The sequence below is a fragment of the Bison bison genome, unplaced genomic scaffold (assembly GCF_000754665.1).
Source record: "Bison bison bison isolate TAMUID 2011002044 unplaced genomic scaffold, Bison_UMD1.0 scf7180017864327, whole genome shotgun sequence".
NCBI lineage: Eukaryota > Metazoa > Chordata > Mammalia > Artiodactyla > Bovidae > Bison > Bison bison.
Window position 1 is genome coordinate 899487 of NW_011494899.1, and position 21136 is coordinate 920622.

General features: G+C 44.0%; 1 protein-coding gene across 3 annotated transcripts in view; it reads left to right on the forward strand.

Moving 5' to 3' along the window:
• The window catches only part of LARGE (like-glycosyltransferase), a 619028-nt gene that overhangs the window by 310548 nt on the left and 287344 nt on the right, over positions 1-21136 (forward strand). For all 3 annotated transcript variants that reach the window (XM_010853352.1, XM_010853354.1, XM_010853353.1), the window contains exon 5: positions 12514-12637. In XM_010853352.1, coding sequence (XP_010851654.1) covers positions 12514-12637 — 124 coding nt within the window. The remainder of the gene's footprint in view (positions 1-12513; positions 12638-21136) is intronic.

A 21136-nucleotide genomic window follows, 5' to 3' on the forward strand; every position in this document is an offset into this window, starting at 1 on the left:
TTCATATCAAGCAACTTTTTTGTGTGTTTGTTTTTAAATCTGTGCCCCTCAAGAGCAGAAAGGATAAAACAGCATAGCGTCTTCATGAACAGTATTTGCCTCTAATTGTCTTATTGCTTATTCAGGCTTAAACTTGGTATAGAAGCAGTTTCTAGATTCTGCAGGGAGGAACCTAGGATTGAATAAAACAAAGAACTAGAAGTAGGTTCTGATTCTGGTCTTTCTGTCTGTGAGCTGCTGACCCAGGGAGGTCACTCTCCTCCTTGGAGCTTTGCTTTGTTCCCCAGTCTCTCATAGAGCCCTGTTGTGAATATCAAAAGAGGTAGTCAATGTGAAATGCTTCTGTATTTTATTTATTTAACAAATAGAAGGGTAGTTCTCACTCTGTTAGGCTGTGCTCTGAGTGTTTTTCAGATACCAACTCACTGAATGTTCTTCTAATTCCATGAGGAGGTCTACTGGGTATCCCCGTTTTACAGATGATGAAACTGAGGATCCATATGTGAAGTCATGAATCAGGGTCACAGAGAGGAAAGGCAGGGCTGGGTTTGGACCCAGACAGTCTAGCTTCAGAGTCCAAACTCTCGAAAAGTTACTGTTTTGAGTATGATTTTCTTATTTTCACTCATCATTTTGGGTGACCATGTAGACATTGTTACTATTCCTGTGATCCATTTCCGTCTTTATCCCCCACCCAGGTTATGTATTTTTGAGGTATTAAATATAAATAGTGGGGTTTCTTTTTTGGCTGCCCCATGAAGCATTTAGGATCTTAGTTCCCCAACCAGGGGTCAAACTTGTGTACCCTGCATTGGAAAGTGGAGTCAATTGCTAGACCACTGGGGAAGTCCCTGGACTGAACATTACTGTTCTGGTAAGGCTTAAGAAAATGCATGGGGAAATGAAAATCTTCATGAGGCAATATATACATTAATTAGCTTGATTGCAATGATGATTTCACAATGTAGACATATATAAAAGTATCACCTTAAATGTTTCATAGTATTAAATGTACTTTGGAAACACAAAGTATATAATACACTTTGCTGCTGCTGCTGCTAAGTCACTTCAGTCGTGTCTGACTCTGTGCGACCCCATAGATGGCAGCCCACCAGGCTCCATCATCCCTGGGATTCTCCAGGCAAGAACACTGGAGTGGGTTGCCATTTCCTTCTCCAATGCATGAAAGTGAAAAGTGAAAGCTAAGTTGCTCAGTCGTGTCCGACCCTCAGCGACCCTGTGGACTGCAGCCTTCCAGGCTCCTCTGTCCATGGGATTTTCCAGGCAAGAATACTGGAGTGGGGTGCCATTGCCTTCTCCGTAATACACTTTAGATATACAGATTTTTATTTGTCAATTATACCTCAGTAAAGTTCGGGGGAAGAAAATAGCAAGGACATGTAATATCTTTGAACAGGTAAAAGATGTATGCTATGTAGTCGTGCATGTAAAAGCAAAAAGAATTAGTTAATATAGTTTATAGGTCCCAAGGATAGGTCATTTGACTTTCATCCCAGCCATGTACAAGTGCGTACCCACAAATGGATGAGGAAACTGAGGCCCAGAGGTTAAATCCTGTGTTCAAGGTCACAGGTAAATAAGTGATGCTCCTGAGGTTCTACCCTTGGCTCTGGCCAACCTTGGAGTCCATGCTACTTTTACTACACTATGAGGTCTTTGATTTGCTCTGTTCTTCTCCGCTGGAGAGCTCTTCTGACATGATACTGAGGTGTCCTCGATTCTCTCCACATTATCAAGGCCACTTGTCCTCCCCCACACCAAGAGCTCACACCAAAAAACCCTCATTTGGGCTTCTATGCTTTTCTGCAGTGAGTTCCATTAAATCTCTCAGTTTAACAGATTCACTGAGCATTCGAGTTGCTGTCACAGGCTCTTTCTTTTTCTAAAATTGCAATTCCATTGTAAACTTAATAATTAAGGATTATTCAACTCAGCTGTCCTTGTATATTTTAATAAAAAACAGACCTTGGGTTGCCTTATAGGGACTGTGACACATTCCTGACAGAAATAAGAAAAGAAAGGCAGGGAGAAAACTGGGGTTTAATCATCTTTGCCTCTTTGTATTACCATATTTATTGCATCCCAGCCTGAACAGGGGAGCAGTTAAGGAAACCAGAGGCAGCGGGAGCATTGCTCATTATGAGCAAAATCTGCAGGCTCTGCTGAAGATGAAGCATGCACTTGCTTCCTTCTTTGTTAGGAAAGCGTGATCTGGTCTGAATTAGAAGAGACCTAATGTCTGGGTTGCTCGACCCCAATCAAGCTATGTGGGACCCATTGTATTTGAAGACGTATACTCAAGCTGGCCCATTCAAGTAGAAGCCTTTTCCCATGGGCTTAAAGCATTGCTCCCAGAATGCATATGTAACTGGTGGACTGATATTAAAGGCTATTTTAGTTGTTTTATAGACACTGAATCATATATTAAGAAAATCATTCCTTTTGTGATTCTTCTGAATGAGTTCTTATTATCTTCAGTTGATGAAACTCATTTTGGTATAAATATGTTCTTAACATCTGTCCAACTCTTGCTAATCTCCCTCCAAACAACAGAGAATAGGATGGAGGCTCACGGCCTTTGGCTGGTTTGGGGATTTGCAGGCCTCTAGCATTAAAACGATTTTACCAGCCTGAGTTAGGAACCAAATGCAAAATCAGCCTTGGGGATTACACATTGGGAATGAAATTATCACCAGTGTTGCTGTTTGTCCTGAATTGTGGAATGTTCTTTGAATTGAGGGCACTTTTTTGTCCTCATGAGTTGGGGTTACTTATAGTCTGAGCCAACCTGGACAATTGCTGGCTTTTCCTACCTAGGCAGATCTTTTCTTGTACAACACAGCTTCTAAGACAGCTGAGTAGACCAGACCTCATTCCCGCTCCCAGACCCATAGGTTAGACTGTCACTCTCCATCTCAGGCCAGTGGAGAAGCATTGGGATGTAATTCACATACTATGAAATTCACTCTTTAAAAGTGGACAGTTCAGTGGTTTTTGGAACATTCAGAATTGTGCAACTATCCCCACCATCTAATATTATCAATGGCCCATTTTCAGCATCTCATAAAGAAACACCCGTCCGCATGAACAATCACTCCCCACTCCCTCTCCCTCCATCCCCTGGCAACCACTAATCTTTCTGTTTATGTGGACTGTTCATTCTGAACATTTGCTATCAATGGGACCATATGCTGTTTTGTCTTCTTGTAACTGGTGTCTCCTATGTAGTATAATCTTTTCAAGGTTCATCCACGTTGTAGCATCTGCCAGTCCTTCGTTCCTCTTCTTTGCCTAATAATGTTCCATTGTATGGATTTACTTCATTTTGTTTATTCATCACTTGGTGACCATTTGGGTTGTTTCCACTTCTTGACTGTTATAAATAATGCCAGGGTGGATGTTTGTGTTAAAGTTCTTGAGGGAACATATTTTCATATATTATTTGTTGATATCGGATTGGCCACAGATAGTTCAGGTGTTTCCAAAACATGTTACAGAAAAATCCCAGTAAACTTTTTGGCCAACCCAATAGCTAGGAGTGGGATTTCCGGGGAAGTCAGCAATGGTAACTTTATGCTTCATGTTTTGAAAAGCCGCCAAACTGTGTTGCAGAGCAGCTACAGTCATTGATTGTATAATCCCACAAGTAGCAGCTGAGGGTTCCAGTATCTCTACATCCTTAATGACACTTGTTATTGGCTGTTATTTTTACCTTAGTCATTTTAGTGGGTTTCAGAGTGGTATCCCAGTTCTGATTTGCATTTCCCTACTGACTAGTGATGTTGAGCATCTTTTCCTCTGCTTATTGGCCTTTTGTATGTCTTCTCTGAGAAATGACTGTTCAGATCCTTCGCTCCATTTCTAATCTGCTTACTTGTGTTTGTATTGAGCTGTAAAATATTTTTATACTATGGTTACAAGTCCCTTACCAGGCATATCTATGCCTTGCAGATATTTTCTCTCATTTGGTGGCCCTCTTTTTCACTTTCTTGATGGTGCTTTTTGAAGTACAAAAGTTTTTAATCTTTTGTATTTTTCTTTTTCTTTTGAGCTTTAGATGTCTTATGTCAGAAACCATCACCTAACCCCAAATTAAAAGATAACGCTCTCACATTGTCTTCTAAGGGCCTCTACGCCAGACTTGCAAGTAATTGTGTCCACTCTGAGGGAATTTGGATCTCTTTGGTAATTATTCATTTGTCCTTTTATTCTTTTTTTTTTTTTTTGATAGACTATTACTGGATGAGTATATCTATAAGGAATTGTTTTAAAAATCTGAGGAAAAGATTATTTTTAATAAAATTTATTTCATAGAACAGTTTTCAATTTACAAAGAAATTACGAAAGGAATAGCACAGGTTTTCCAAAACCCGACAGCCCATTTCCCCTCTCCTGACATCTCATGGTATATTTGTTGTAATTAATGAACCAGTCCCTAGTGGCTCAGCAGGTAAATAATCTGCCTGCAAGGCAGGAGACACAAGTTCGATCGTTGGGTTGGGAAGATCCCCTGGAGAAGGAAGTGGCAACTCACTCCAGTATTCTTGTCTGGAAAATTCCTTGGACAGGGAAACCTGGTGGGCTACAGTCCATGGGTCCTAAAAAGAGTTAGACATGACTTAGCAACTGAACAACAGCAACAATTGTATCTTTCTTATACAATAATAAATGGTAGGCATCCAGACCACCGATGCTGGTTGGGTAGTTGTATTAGTGCTAACTTACAGACTTAGTTTCCTTTCCCTGGTGGCTCAAATGGTGAAGAATCTGTCTGCAATGCAGAAGACCCAGGCCCGATCTCTGGGTGGGGAAGATGTCCTGGAGAAGGAAACGGCAACCCACTCCAGTATTCTTGCCTGGGAAAATCCCATAGACGAAGGAGCCTGGAAGGCTATAGACCATGGGGTCACAAAGAGTCGGACATGACTGAGCACATAAAACTCATTACTCGTTGATATATTATTATAAAGTCCTGTCCTTTGTTTCAGATTTCCTTAATTTTTGCCTAAGTTCTTTTTTCTGTTCCAGAATCCCATCCAGGATATGATACTGCATTTAATCATGTCTCCTTCGGCTCCTCTTTCTTGAGATAGCTGGGTGAAAGATTATTTACAAAATGTAGTTCCCAGTGCCAAGACTCCATCTAACAGGGAACAATTGCAAAAGTGTAAGTTTTGAGCCCTGAATTCAGTGGGAGGCTCTGAGAAAGGGCATCTTGACACCATGGAATGTCTTCCTCGGAGCTGTGGTGTCTGAACTGAGAGCCAGAGGCTGGAAGCAGGAGGTGTGGTACCATGCAGGCAGCTGTGGACACCACTCCAGTGTCAACACAGCCTATGGGAAGGTGTGGCTAAGCCCTGACCTGACTCACGGACAGACACTTTCTAGGCACCAGGGCTGTGGAGAGAGTAGACAAGAGAGTAGGTGCTTTGTGAAATAAGACAGTCTCTACCTTAGACAGCTTGTGTTCTACTGGAGGGTGGGCATAGATCTGTAGATGTATAGGAAGATTTCCAGCCCTGCTAGTCACTGCTGGAAAGAAACCAATCGTGGCAGTGGGGTGAGGCATGATGGGTAGGGAGAGGGGCTTTGGATGGAGTGGTCATGGCGAGCCTCTTTGTGGAGGTGAGATTTCAGTGTATTCCTGAAGGAGACTTTGGTTTATTCCTGAGGAAGAATGCAGAAGAGGGAGAAAGCCCCATAGAAATGCTGGCAACATCATCCTCTGAGAGCCTGTTCTTCTTACCCACACTGTCCATCTTCTGCTTGGTAACCAGATTAAACTTCTGAATTACAGCTTCGGTCTGCTGCCTGCCAAGCCCTATAAACCTTATCTGGCTGTCTTTCACTTGGAGAATTGAATTCTGTTTTTAGGAATTCACACACCCTGGCCCATCCTGTTGTTAATACTCTCTCTCTTCTTTTCTTTCCTCCCCATTCCTGACATACAGTGGACGTTCAATAAACATTGTATGATCTGCTCTAATAAGACTGTGGTTCTTTCACAGACATACTATGAACTTCTCCACCTGTGTTCTTTTCCTAATTCTGTTACATACTGCAGGATACATTTCCCTCTCCTTCATCTTTTCTCATCCAAATGTCCGGTTTACTTGCCACATTATCCGTGGAAACTTCTAGATTCGCCACTGCTGAGGAGCCATCTCTCGTTCTTATTCTCCGTGAACGTGTGCGTTTGTCCTTGTGTAGCTGTTCTGTACGGTCGTGCAGGCTGTTCACTGTCCAACTCCAGGAATCCCTTTACTCACCATTCAGGTCAGTGTCTTCACATGGCTGCAGGGCAGCAGGGAGGGCCTGCTGTTCCCAAACTTGCAGCTGTGTGTGCAGCCCAGTGTTACAGAGCCCTTATGTACTAACATTTATGTGGTTATTTGTATTCTTTCTCTGTCTCTGCTACATTGATTGCTGCCTGAAAAGAGGACTCTGAGCTCATTCATCACCTAAATCCCTATTCTGCCTTACTTGATGCTTGATAGCTCTTTGTTGGATGTTTATCCATTCAATGCATTTTTTGGTCTATGAGTGGAAGAACTAATTGAAAATACTTTATTTGAAAAGTGATGTAAAAGCAGTAGAGAAAATAACGGTTTCATAAGTTCATGTTGATAACAGTTCTGGTCCATTCAGGCAGCTGTAACAAAATAGCAGGCCAGGTGGCTCATAAACAACAGGAATTTATTTTTTCCTCTCAGTTCTGGAGGCCAGGAAGTCCAAGATCATGACACCAGCATGGCCTGGCTCTGGCGGGGGCCAGCTTCCTGATCACAGACTGCAGACTTCCTTCTGTGTTGTCTTGTGTTAAAAAAAGCCAAGGAGCCTCTTTTGTAAGGGCACTAACCCCTTTCAGGAGGACTCTGCCCAGGGACCTATTCACCTCCCAAAGGCCCCACCTCCTGGTACTCTCACCCGAGGGGTTAGGGTTCAACATAATGAATTTGGGGTGGGAGTCAATGAACATTCAGACCATACCAATTATTAACATGTATCGAAATATTACCCACGTGCCAGGCAATTTGCTAAGCACTTTATATATATCACATGTCACAATTAGCCAATATATTGATACTACTGCTTACTTACCATTATTGTTCCTGATTTGAAATGAAATTGAGGCCTAGAGAGATGAAATTACATGCTTGCATTCACTTAGTCATTAATGCAGCCAGGGTTCCAACCCAAATGTTCTGGAGCAAAACGCCAGCCCTGAACCACTGATGTAAGCGTGTCTTCAGCTGCTTCTGCTTCTTATGGGGAATGTGAACAGTGATGGGGAAGGAGAGAGCACTGGCTTGCTTTTCCTGTTGTATGAGTGTTTCTTGAGCACACGTACTTGCCAGCCTCTCTGCCCAGCACTGGGGGTGGAAATGAAAAGATGGCTGCTGTCCTTGGAGGCCTCATGGTGGAGGGAAGGAGCCAGGTGTTTGAATTTTTTGTTTGCTTTATTGAAGGATAATTGCTTTTCAGAATTTGTTGTTTTTTGTCAAACCTCTGCATGAATCAGCCATAAGTATACATATATCCCCTCCCTTTTGAAACCTCCTCCCATCTCTCTCCCCACCCCACCCCTCTAGGTTGATACAGAGCCCCTGTTTGAGTTTCCTGAGCCATACAGCAAATTCCCATTGGCTATCTATTTTACATATGGTAATGTAAGTTTCCATGTTACTCTTTCCATACATCTCACACTCTCCTCCCTTCTCCCCATGTCCATAAGTCCTCATGTCTCTATGTCTGTTTCTCCACTGCTGCCCTGTAAATAAATTCTTTAGTACCATTTTTCTAGATTCTGTATATATACATTAGAATACAATATTTATCTTTCTCTTTCTGACTTACTTCACTCTGTATAATAGGTTCTAGGTTCATCCACTTCATTAGAACTGACTCAAATGCACTCCTTTTTAAGGATGAGTAATATTCCATTGTGTATATGTACCACAACTTTATCCATTCGTCTGTCGATGGACATCTGGGTTGCTTCCATGTTCTAGCTATCATAAATAGTGCTGCAATGAACTCTTTTTCAATTTTTATTTCCTCAGGGTATATGCCTAGGAGTGGGATTTCTGGGTCATATGGTGGTTTTATTCCTAATTTTTTAAGGAATCTCCATGCCGTCTTCCATAGTGGCTGTATCAATTTACATTCCCACTAACAGTGCAAGAGCATTCCCTTTTCTCCACACCCTCTCCAGCGTTTATTGTTTACAGACTTTTTGATGATGGCCATTCTGATCAGTGTGAGGTGATATCTCATTGCAGTTTTTTGATTTGCATTTCTCTAATAATGAGCGATGTTGAGCATCTTTTCATATGTTTGTTAGTCATCAGTATGTCTTCTTTGGAGAAATGTCTGTTTAGGGCTTTTTCCCATTTTTTGATTAGGTTGTTTTTCAGGTATTGAGTTGTATGAGCTGCTTGTATATTTTGGAAATTAATCCTCTGTTATTTCATCTGCTATTATTTTCTCCCATTCTGAGGGTTGTCTTTTCACCTTGCTTATAGTTTCCTTTGATGTGCAAAAGCTTTTAAGTTTAATCAGGTCCCACTTGTTTATTTTTGTTTTTATTTTCATTACTCTAGGAGGTGGGTCATAGAGGATCTTGCTTTGATTTATGTCATTGTTTGTTCTGTCCATGTTTTCCTCTAAGAGTTTTATAGTTTCTGGTCTTACATTTAGGTCTTTAATCCATTTTGAGTTTATCTTTGTGTATGGTGTTAGGAAGTGTTCTAATTTCATTCTTTTACATGTAGCTGTCCAGTTTTCCCAGCACCATTTATTGAAGAGGCGTCTTTGCCCCATTGTATATTCTTGCCTCCTTTGTCAAAAATAAGGTACCTGTAGGTGCATGGGTTTATTTCTGGGCTTTCTATCTTGTTCCATTGGTCTATATTTCTGTTTTTGTGTCAGTACCATAGTGCCTTGAATACAGGTGTTTGAATTTGATCTCACAGTGCTTTGCTGTGAGTGCTCAATTAGCTTTTCATTGGAGGCACCCAGTTACGAGGAAAAGGGAAGGATAAGGATCCACTCACAGAGGAGGAGATGACTGACAGACAGTTGGAGGGGATGAACAGGAAATCACAGGCATTGGGAAGAATTCTGCGGGGAAGGAACAGCACAGGTAAAGATATAGATAGGTAGAAAATGTAATGTGTGGGAGCAAATATGTGTACCTTGGTTTGTTTAGTATTGTTATCCCCATGTCTAAAATTATGCCATCCCTCCACCGTGGATAAAAATGCAAGTTGACAATTATACAGTTTACATTTATCCATTCTTCATATGTAAGATTCCTTTGTGGTTCCCGTGGGAGAGGGAGGTGGTTATGCCAATACTGAGGGCTAAAGGGACCCTCTGTCTTCCCAGGAGTGACAAGTTACCACTGGCTTAGCATCCAGGTTAAGTCACTGGCCAGTGAACAAACACACCATCACTCCCCCACGCCTCTGGTCATCACTTAGGACCTCAGGAAGCAATGGCCGCTGGCAGCTTCTTATAGGGAAGCTTCCAGGAAGGCTGTAGGGCAGGCACACCACTTGCTTCTGAGCATACGTGGCTTAATCAGAGAGTTTGCAGTGTCCAGGCAGTGGGTACCGTGGAGAAGTTCAGTGGTGCTGATGGCTTCTTTGTCATTGATTCAGCTCAGCACCCTTGAGCACCTATTATCTGTTTGACAGATTGACCTTGGATAATAACTTTCTTGAGGTCTAGGCTCATCCTCCCAGCTCCATTTGGCTTTGCTTCCCTCACCTTCAACTTGTTATATCCAATACCAAACCCATCATCTTCCTCCAGTGTGCCTTTCTTCCCGTATCCCGTGTCCTAGAGGCATCACCACCAACCCAGGAAACCCCGTTGTATTCCTCTTCCCTGCTACTTTCCTCATATCCGTGATCTCTTCTGAAATCTCTCAAGATTTGACTTCTTTGTTCTTTGTTGCTCTTCTCCAGATGCGAAGTCAGGTTTTCATTTCACATTCATTTTTTTTTAATCGAACTCTTACTGCATCCGAGGCATGGAGCTCCATCCTGGGACTCTCCATTTCAGCATCATTGGCATTATCCTTCATCTTTTTAAGCTCACAGTCAAGGAGGGATGCAGACAAGTAAGCAGACAGTTACAGCCTAAGGATGGTACAGATGCTGAGAGGACTGTGTGTTAGGAAGGGCCCCTGACCTCGTCACAGGTCATCAGGGAGGGATTCCAGGAGCACCCGATGGCCGACCTCAGAAGTGAAGGCTGGGTGAGAGAGAACCAGACGCTGAATGGCGACTGTGAAAGGGAGGGAGGAGGAGGAAGGAGAGGACAGGACTGTAATACGTGAGAGCAAGGACGGTGGGTTACCACCATGTCCCCAGCATCCTGCTCATCGCTTGGTGGGTAGCAGGTGTTCAGAAAGTGTAGAATAAGCAAATGCATGAGGATTTCCTACCCAGTAAACCACATATGCAAAGGCCTAGGTGGAAAGGGTGCATGGGGGGAGGGAGAATTGAAAGACATGTATGTGTCTGGAACTTAAAACAGTGCTGGGGAGCCACTGTACAGGGGTTGAGAGCTATGGGGCAGGTCGTGTGACCCCCCCTGCTGAGCTGATGAAGTACAGACTGTTTATTGCACTGCTTACTATGTACCTGCATCTCTCCCCTTCTCTGTTCCAGCCCCCGAGTCCCTGCTAACCTTCCTGTCCCAACACACTCTCAGCGCCTGCTGGGCTCCATTCAGTCTCTCATTATTCTCCCTGGATCATGTCCCCTCTTCCTTTGCTTCCTGTGCCAAGGATAAAGCATCCCCAATGCTTACAATCCTTCTGACCCAGTCCAGATTCACCTTTTGTTTTCTCTAGTCTTCTGGAGCCTTGTATTCTGTTGTAGCTGTTACCACATTCCACCTCCTGTTTGTATTTAATTATGTCTATATTTAACTATCTCTTCAAATAGTAAGAGCTCCTTGAGATTGGGGCAAGGGGTGAGGTCCTTCCCATCTTTAGATTTCTCAGCGGTGCCCCTTCATTACAATGCATGCTCTTATTATTACTAGTGCTGTGGTGTCTCTGGTAGTAGTTCTGCTGGGTTCAACTGCGGCTTTGTTCCTGGCAGTCCCTCAAGAAGGCATCTCCACTGTCTATTATTATCCCACCTCTGTTTGCTGTTGAGATGCAGCGAGGGTTGTACTACCTATCTCATCCAATTGACCCAGTAGCCCCAAGGGGACTCTTCATTGTGCACAGTGAAGAAGCAGTACAGAGGTGTAAGTGACATGTTCAAAGCCCCCTCCATAGATGCTAGGTCTGGGCTTTGGACCTATTTACATTTGAATCAGAAACTTTGCCCTTGTGTGCTGCTGGTTTGTATTTTGGGTGCTGGCTCAGTATGACAGCCGGCCAACTGAGATGGAATGCTAAAGACTTTAGAAATATTACATATGAGGGTGAGCTGATACTCGGTAATGGGAGCCCCAGGTAATGCCATTGTGGCTCCCTGGGGGATGGGAATGGACATGGGGGAACAAGCAGGAGACAGGATTTAGTGCTGTGCTATGAGAGAAGTACTTTCCAGCTCCATACAGCCAGTCTAAAGACCTCACCCTCTGTCCACGTGCTTCACTGAGGCCAGTACATCCAGCTGGTAAAGATAAAGCATTGACCAAATTGTACACATGCTATGATTTTTGGAGATATAGATGCCGTAATAGCAGGTATGGTGGTTGGCTTGCATTGAGTGTCACCACGGAGAAGGCAATGGCACCCCACTCCAGTACTCCTCCCTGGAAAATCCCATGGACAGAGGAGCCTGGTAGGCTGCAGTCCATGGGGTCGCTGGGAGTAGAACACGACTGAGTGACTTCACTTTCACTTTTCACTTTCATGCGTTGGAGAAGGAAATGGCAACCCACTCCAGTGTTCTTGCCGGGAGAATCCCAGGGATGGGGAGCCTGGTGGGCTGCCATCTATGGGGTCACACAGAGTCGGACACGACTGAAGTGACTTAGCAGCAGCAGCAGAGTGTCACCAATGATTTTACCCTTTCCAGTCCTTGGAGTTGCCACATCTCTGAAATCTTGAGGTTGGATTAGGTATCCTCTCTCCTTGTCACCTCTGACATCCTCCCCAGCAGGCACTGGTTAGGCAAAATGCCTGGTTGACCTTCCCCATTGCTGTTACAAATTGGTTGTGTGTGTGTGCTCAGTCGCTTCGGTCGTGTCCAACTCTTTATAACCCTGTGGGCTGTAGCCCTCTGGGCTCCTCTGTCCACGGGATTTCCCAGGCAACAATACTGGAGTGGGTAGCCATTCCCTTCTCTAGGGGATCTTCCCAACCCAGGGATCGAACCCACATCTTCTTTGCAGGAGGATTCTTTACCACTGAGCACTGAGGAACCCAAATATTACCAGTTGGTAAGAATGGGGTTTTGTGGCTAGAATTCAAAGGTCTTGGTTCTCCCTCCTGACTCCTCCTCTCACTGCCCACAGGCGGAATCCCCTCCATTTCCACCTCATCGCCGACTCCATCGCCGAGCAGATCCTGGCAACACTCTTCCAGACCTGGATGGTACCTGCGGTGCGTGTAGACTTCTACAACGCTGATGAGCTCAAGGTACTGGCGGGAAGGGGGTCATGCTTTTCTTGTTTATGGTTTAGTAGACAGAAGCAAAGGCAGAAATCTCAACTCCCAACTGGAAATGTCCAGGTGTATCTGAGGGTTTTTGCCACTTGAAATTGATTTGATTATCTGAAGCGTTAACCACCTCTTTAGCACAGGATACATGTTGGTCTATGCAATTCTGACCACCAAGCGTTTCTGTGGAGACTGGAGGCCTCTGGCCTGGTCTGTATCTAAAGGAGGCCCATGATGGCTGATATCTGGAGAATTCGATTACCTGGTCAGGTCACCACTGAACTCAGAGTGTGATGGGACTGGGTTTGAACTTGTGTATTGTCATTTACTGGTCATAAGACACAAAGTTATACCTTTGTTGGGTCTGATTTTTCATGAGTAGAAATGTGATTATAACAACAACCTCATGGAGTAATGGCTCAAATGAGAGAATATATCTGAGTGCACTTTAAAAGACTATGCTGAATAGAGACTTCCCTAGCAGTCCATTGGTTCAGACTCTGCACTTCCACTGCAGGGGCCACAGGTTCGATTCCTTGTTGAGGAACTAAGATCCTTCATGCCATGTGGCATGGCCAAATAACCCCCACAACATTAGGCTGAATAAATATTAAGGATTATGTTGGGCCAGAAGGTTTCAACCAAATGAAGATCATTTGGCCATATAATTACCTTGCTTGAAATCCTGCCGTGGTACCACGTGGTCTGTGTCAAGCTTGAGTTTCACAGTCTGATTAAAACGCCCTTCATATACTGGCTCTAGACTCTTCTTCCAGTCTCGTCTCTGGCCGTTCCTGCAAATTCACTTATTACTTTAAGAAACCACCTCTGGGCTCTCTTCCCTCCTTCCTGTGTTTGAGCCTTTCCTTCTATCCAACATGCCCTTCCAGCTACTTTGTCACCACTCCACTCGTCCTTCAAGACTCAGCTCCATGGCCGCCTCTTCTGAGATCTTTCTGTGACTCCCTCAGGGGAGAGGAAGATCTTTTCTGTTCACTTGTCCAACTACTGCTTTAGTTTAGAACCTTCTTAATGGGGGATGGGGCTGGGAACACATCTTGTTCTTTTCTGTGTTTCTGATGCATTGCTTGTTACCCTGTGCTGCTAGTGGATTTTACAAATTGCTGTTATTAGTGGAACACGTAACTTTGCAGAAATTGTGGCTGCTCCATCTCCAGTCACCTTGGGAAGGACTAAACACCTAGGCATGAGGCTGATTTTAGCAAATTGCTTGCTCTAAACCTCATAAAGCCATTATCTTTTCATTTCAGAGCCATAACATTTTAAATAGATCACTCAGATGCCGGCCAGAGTTTCTGATTTTCCCATATTTCAGGCTCTGGGGTTGATCGAGATGTTGAGAATTTAGCATTTGGGGATTGTCGTGGCAATTTGTGTGCCATTCCAATCTATTCTGAGCTAAAATTGATTAACACTCTTAAAAAGGGAAAAACAAAATTTAGCAAATTGCTGCACTAATTAAGGTGAAAGCAAGCCACTCTGTCTCCCAGGGTCTGAGCACCAATTCCATGGGGAAGAGCTATGGGAGGGGAGGAGCTGTGTCTGGCACAGAAGGCTGCTGCTTCTGTCTTAGTGTGGTTCCAAGTCTGTGCTCTGTGTAAGCCTGGACCCCCCTGCTTTTTAAGAGAACATGGAGTGGTTGAAAAAACCCCAACTTCATATCCCATCTTGCCACTAAAGAGCTGTCTGACTTGGGTTTGAGCCATGAAAGTGAAAAGTAAAGTGTTAGTCAATCAGTTGTGTCTGACTCTTTGCAACCCCGTGAACTAATATAACCCTGCCAGGCTCCTCTGTTCATGGAATTCTCCAGGCAAGAATACTGGAGTGGGTAGCCATTCACTTCCTGACCCAAGGAATCTTCCTGACCCAAGGATCAAACCCTGGTCTCCAACATCACGGGCAGATTCTTTACCTCTGAGCCAAATGGGTAGGACACTGCCAGACACAGAGGAAGATACTGGATTAAATAAGACAACTCACGTGAAGGCCCAGCTGTGCCTGAGATGCAGCAGGTTCTTGATAGTCCCTTATTCCCCTTTGTAGCCATGGCAATGTAGGATTAAAATGCTCTTAATTGTATGGCCTACAGGGAAATCTCCGGGCCTTTGGGAGGTTGAAAGGTAAGGCACTGTGGCCTGTAACCTACCCTTGGGAACCCCAAGAATTTCTTAGGGTCCTGGAAGAAAGGAGGCAGGTGAGATTGGGAAAGACTGGAGTTCTGACTCCATCATGCCCACATGAATCCAAGTATCCATTATTTTTACAACTTTTTTTTCTTTTGGCCACACTGGGTCTTCATTGTTTCGTTGCTTTCTCCAGTTGCAGCGAGCAGGAGCGACTCTTTGTCGGGGTGTGTGGGCTTCTCATTGCGGTGGCTTCTCTTGTTATGGAGCATGGGCTCTAAAGTGTGGGCTCCATAGTTGTGGCACAAGGGCTTAGCTGCTCCTTGGCATGTGGAATCTTCCCGGCCTGGAGATCAAACCCATGTCCCCTACATTGGGAGGCAGATTCTTAACAACTAGACCACTAGGGAAGCCTGCACACTGAATTTTTATCCATTTGAAGACTGCATGGCTTAAAAAATAAGAAAAAGAAAATTGCCATGTGATGTATTCTGAAGGATATGGTCTCCAGAGTCCTGCCCTTGACCCTGCCTTCTACTGATGATTGCAACGCAAAGTCCCTCCCACCTGCATTTCATTTCCCTACCACTTAAACATCTATCACCCACAGTCCTGTATCCCATGAGGCAAGTTGTCAGAATCCAATAAGGACAATGAGTATGAGGCATTCTGTAAAATGTAATTTTTCCATAATTCATGAGAATGGTCATAATAATTTATGCATAATTCTGCTTGACAAACCTAAATCATGATCTGCCCACTCTCCCGACCTGAGCCTTCCTTACATCTAGCACCACCATCTACTTAGCTGCTCATCCGGAACTAAGAGTCTGCCTTCAACGTGTCCCTTTCCCTCTCTCTATGTCTGGCCATTTGAGGTCCAAGCTTGTCTCCGTCTCCCCTGACACTATCATAGTCTAAGCACGTGAGATTTTCCCCCAGACAAGTATCTTCCCTTCTTATCTGCCTACATCTCCTTTACTGAATCTATTCTTCATCAGTAACAAATCAACTTTCCCACAGGAAAGCCAAACACACCATCCCTGTCCTCTGTGTAAAACCTTTGATGGTTTCCTAGTGCTTTTAGGATGGAGAGTGCACTCCTTAACTGAGTTGTGTTTCTGGCTCCTGCCTCCTTCCAACTTCTAGTATTGTTAGCACCGCTGCTCACCTGCTAAATTTTCCAGGCTACTCTGCCCCTTCCCTTCTGCTGGGGGCCTTTCCACAAGTATTTCTTCTGTCTGTCGTATTAGGAGTCTGTTCTTTCCCCATTGCTAATTAATTCCCTATTATTTTGCTGAACCTCTATGTACTTGAGGAAACCTTCTCTGCTTTCATCATCTCATAGGGGTTTCTTTGTTATATCTTCTTGGAGGATCACATACGTTTCTTCTGTAAACTCACCACTGAGTGTAAACTTTCATGCCTTTGTGTGATGAGCAGGTAAATGTCTACCTTCCCTCAAGTGTAGGGTCCAAAAGAGCTAGGCTTCTGTTTTTTATCACTCTTGTTATCCCTACCACCTGGCATGATGCCTGGCCTATGAAAATATTTACTAAATGGATACACAGTAAACTCAATGCTGGGTGCCTAAGAGACAGATGCAAAGTCATTAGGAAAGGATTTCAGTTTGTTTGTTTGCTTTTTAATTGGAGTATAGTTTATTTGGAATGTTGTGTTAATTTCTGCTGTACAGCAAAGTAATTCAATTATGTGTGTGTGTGTATGTATGAGTGTGTGTACTGAAGTAGGAAATGGCAACTCATTCCAGTATTTGCCTGGAAAATTACAGGACAGAGGAGCCTGGCAGGCTACAGACCTTGGATTTGCAAAGAGTCAGATGCAACTGAGCATATATTAATATATATGCATTATTTTTTATATTCTTTTCCGTTATGGTTTATCATAGGATATTGAATATAGTTCCCTGTGGTTTACAGTAGGATCCTGTGATTTATCCATTCTCCATACATAAAATAGTTTGTATCTGATCCCAAACTCCCAATCCATCCCTCCCTCAACCCATTCCCCCTTAGCAACCAGTCTGTTCTCTATGTCCATAATTCTATTTCTGTTTCGTACATATGTTCATTTGTGTCATATTTTAAATTCAACATATAAGTGATATTTGATGTCTATTTGTCTGACTAACTTTACTTAGTGTGGTAATCTCTAGTTGCCTTGATGTTGCTGCAAATGGAATCATCGCCCTCTTTATGGCTGGGTAGTATTCCATTGTGTATATGTACCACATTTTTATCCATCTTTATCCATTCATCTGTCAATAGACATTAGATTGAGGAAAGAGTTCTGGATCACCGTCAGGACTTTACCACATTCCTGAGGCCCATTGCACCTCAGGGCACTGGCAGATAGCCAGGTGTTTGACCCTGCAATAGCGTAGAGAAAACAGCTCCATCTGTACCAACCCACCTTAATCCCAAGAGGTGGGGCAGAAATCTTTCCATGACAAGTAAACCAGGAAGGGGATGTATTGAAACACCATCCATCAGATGGTGTTAGAGGAGGGACAAATGATGTCGTGGAATCGTGCTGATTCTGCACTTGCATCCAGGAAACATATTGGATGGTACCCACAGCGGACGCATAAGACGGCCTCCCCCGATATGGCTGAGAAATCATTTTATATAGCTGTTGGAAATGACATTTTTCAGAAATACTCCTCTGGGGCCCTTATTCTGTCTGTTAGTGCTGGAGAATGGACAAATAGGGGAAAGGAAATTATGAAGGATCAGTGTGTGATTAAAAACAAGCTGTGAGAAATTTGCGCTGGACTGGTATGCTTCTCTCCATAATGACCAGTTAGTGCGGATTTGCAAACAGTGATCGCTCAGCATGCTCGTCCCCGTGGCCTGTGAAACACTCATTGGTCTTTCTGATGTTTTTGTGGTTCATTCATTTCCGGCTTTCTAGTTCCCAGATCCACAGGCTCCCAGGACTGAGTGCCTCCACATCCACTTAGGACACGAAGCCCCTGTCACCAGGGGAAGGAGCAGCAGGATGAGGACCATGACTTCTTTTTGCATGGAGCTTTGCAGGTGGTGGCATGCATCACTCATGCCTTGGGACAGCCCTGTGGAGTAGAAAGAGGAGCTTCATTACCTCCATCTCACAGGCAATTTGTAAACTGAAGCCCTGAGGTGAAGGATATTTCCCTAAGATTAGGCAGTGAATAAACGCCGAGACCACTATTTGATTTTTCCTTTCCAAATGAAATGGTGTGAGATCCGGGGTCATGTAACTCAGCAGACACGGAGGTGGGATGGATCTGAAGAAAAGGAGGGGAATGTGGGCTGCCACCTGACTGGGGGATGAGGTTGCCACTGTTGACTTGCACTTGAACTCAGAATTCCATTTTCATTGACTTTGAACCCCATATGCTATGGTGTGTGTTAGTCACTCATTGATGTTCGACGCTTTGCAACCCCATAGACTGTAGCTTGCCAGGTTCCTCTGTCCATGGAATTCTCCAGGAAAGAATATTGAAGTGGGTAAGTAGCCATTCTCTTCTCCAGGAGATCTTCTCAACCCAGGGATTAAACCCATGTCTCCTGCATTGCAGGCAGATTCTTTACTGTCTGAGCCACCAGGGAAGCCCAGGCTACAGTATAAACCTCTGCTATATATGGAACAATTTCTTTCTTATGTTCTATGGTTTTCACATGGAATGCTCACCATAACTCTGTGGACTGATTCTATTATGATCCCCATTTTACAGATAAGGAAACTGAGGGTTAAGGAGATAAAATAACTAACCCCCAATCACATGCGTAGCTAGCGTTTGGCAGTGTCATTTAGTTGCTGAGTCATATCCAACTCTTTTGTGACCCCATGGACTGTAGCCCACCAGGCTGCTCGGTCCAGGGGATTTCGGAGGCAAGAATACTGGAGTGGGTTGCCATTTTCTCCTCTAGCTGATATTCCCAACCCAGGGATAGAACCCACATCTCCTGCACTGGCAGATGGATTCTTTACCACTGAGCCACCTGGGAAGCCCAGTACGTGGCAGAGCCAGGAATAAAACCCAGAACTGACTCCACAATCCATGTTCTCTCTCCTCTGTTCTGGTTCCTTCACTGTGGGCTATTTTTAAGCTAAGATACCACAACTGTGTCTAGACAAAGGTCCTCTGAGCTCTCGGTGCTGTTCTTTTTCTGGTTGTTCCTGAAGAACAAATGTATTAAACCTAACTCCTCCATTTAAAGGCCTGCGGGGAGCGGCCTTCCTGCTGTGGACGAAAGTGTGTCTTACTAATGATGCTGTTGAGAGCTGGGACGGCCCCATCCCTGCCATCCAAGGATCACTAAACTAAGCAGTCCTCACTCTGGACAGTTTGCCTTAAATCAGCAAGATATTTGCCAGTGTTCAGACGAGGCCCTGAATACCCTGCCTTTGATCTTGCCCCTGGTTGGCCCAGGAAGTCACCCCTGGCCCCCACTGGGGGATAATCCAGAGCTCAGGAAGGGAAGTGGCTGGGGCAGGAGCTGTTTCATGAGGGCCCTGTCTCACTGGGAGCCCTCATTTATCTCCTTTTCTCTTAGACCTGATGCCTGCTCATTACCAGCATCAGAAAGATGATGAAGTAGGATTCAGGACCATGGTTACAGAAAGTGTTGATGGTTGACTCTAAAAATTAGCTTCCTACTCACATTCAATTGCCTTTGTGCTGGTCCCTATGGAGTATTGTAGAGGTTCTCTTTAGATAATCGCCGTCTTTCATCACCTGCTGTCCTCTGGGAGACAAACTTCTATTGTTCCTCTTCCTGGGGCAGGTGGAGACACGACTGCCTGCCTCATCTGTTTCCTAGGAAGCTATGCCTCCTAAGTGATGGGCATGTTCACTCGGCAGGGATTGATAATGGCATGAACTCATAGAGTCTCGGGGTTAAAAAGAAGCTCAATACTCATAGCTATATTTTTGACAAATGAGGCCTCGTGGTGGAGGGTTAAGCAGATTGACCAGAATCTCACATAGGATTCTTTCCGATCAGTCCTCTTCCTCAAATTGGATTCAGGTTGTATGATCTCGGGGCCTGGATTATAGTTCAGGGGGACCACACACTTGGCAGTGGCCAAGCTTCCAGTGCAGTGACAAAATACCCCCATGGGCAGGAGCAGTTCTGATTAGACTTGACCTGCAGAGGAAGGACCAACTCCCCCAGACGTGTCTTTCTCATAGAGGGTAAGATATGTTCAGAGATGCCCTACACAAGAATGAGAGATAAAGCAAGCGATATTTGGTCTTCAGAATTACCTTGTCCAGCATCACTAATTATATGGTGACAAGGAGAATGATCATCTTTCAAAGTTGGTGGCTCTAGGTCCCCTTTATTAGTGAAGAAATGCAGTCAAATGAGGTCTTATAAAGGAAAGCATGGTGCTTGACACATAATAGGCCCTCAACCATCTCATCTCATCCTCTGCCACCCTCTTCTCCTTGTGGACCATGGAGTTGCAAAGATTCAGACACGACTTAGGGACTGAACAGCAACAACAAAGGCTTTCAGCAGATTCTGTTTCCTTCCCTTCCTCTTTTGTGTATTTGAAGATGGCTGTGATTAACCTCTTAAGTCTTCTCTTTTCCAAACCTACCACATCAGCACACCTCTTCCCCTACATCGAAGAAACAGGTGACCGCTGACCGCTCCTTAGAGGGTGTATGTTTTAGATTGCTTTCCTAGAATAGTTTATGAATGTAGCTCTTGTTCTTACGCAGGAGGACTGGCTGAGGTTTCCAGGTCTGGAAAAGGTGGCATTTTCCCACTTGCTTTATTGTTTTATGGTTCCTAGATTATACACATGATTTGTGAGTGGGAAAGCTGGTTCTTTAAGGCCTGCGATGGACCTCGGGCTTTTGTCTCAGGCTTTTCTAATAGTGAGGATGAGGTCACAGAACAAGTGTGGATAAGTGACATGTGTAACATGCTATTCTATATTCAGAAGACTGATCTGTGGCTTTTAAATATGAAACATGGAACCTTGTAGACAACCAACAGAAATTCATCTGTGTTAGAAAAGAAACTGTGTCAGTTGTACAATTCACTTTATGCTCAGGCAAATGTTTCTTTATGTAACATGGTGTCTTAATGAATGGGCCCTGTCCCCTTTTGAGAATCACAGAATCTTAATTAGGCAGGAACTTGGCATTCATCTGACACAACCTCCCATTTTCTTCTATAATATTCTATATAAATGGTCATTAATCTTCTCTTTTTGAGTCCTTCCAGAGATAAGAGATCATTACCTCCCAGAGGAACTTGTTCCATATTTAGAAACACAATTAGAAATGTTCACCTTGTGCTTTGCTAAAATC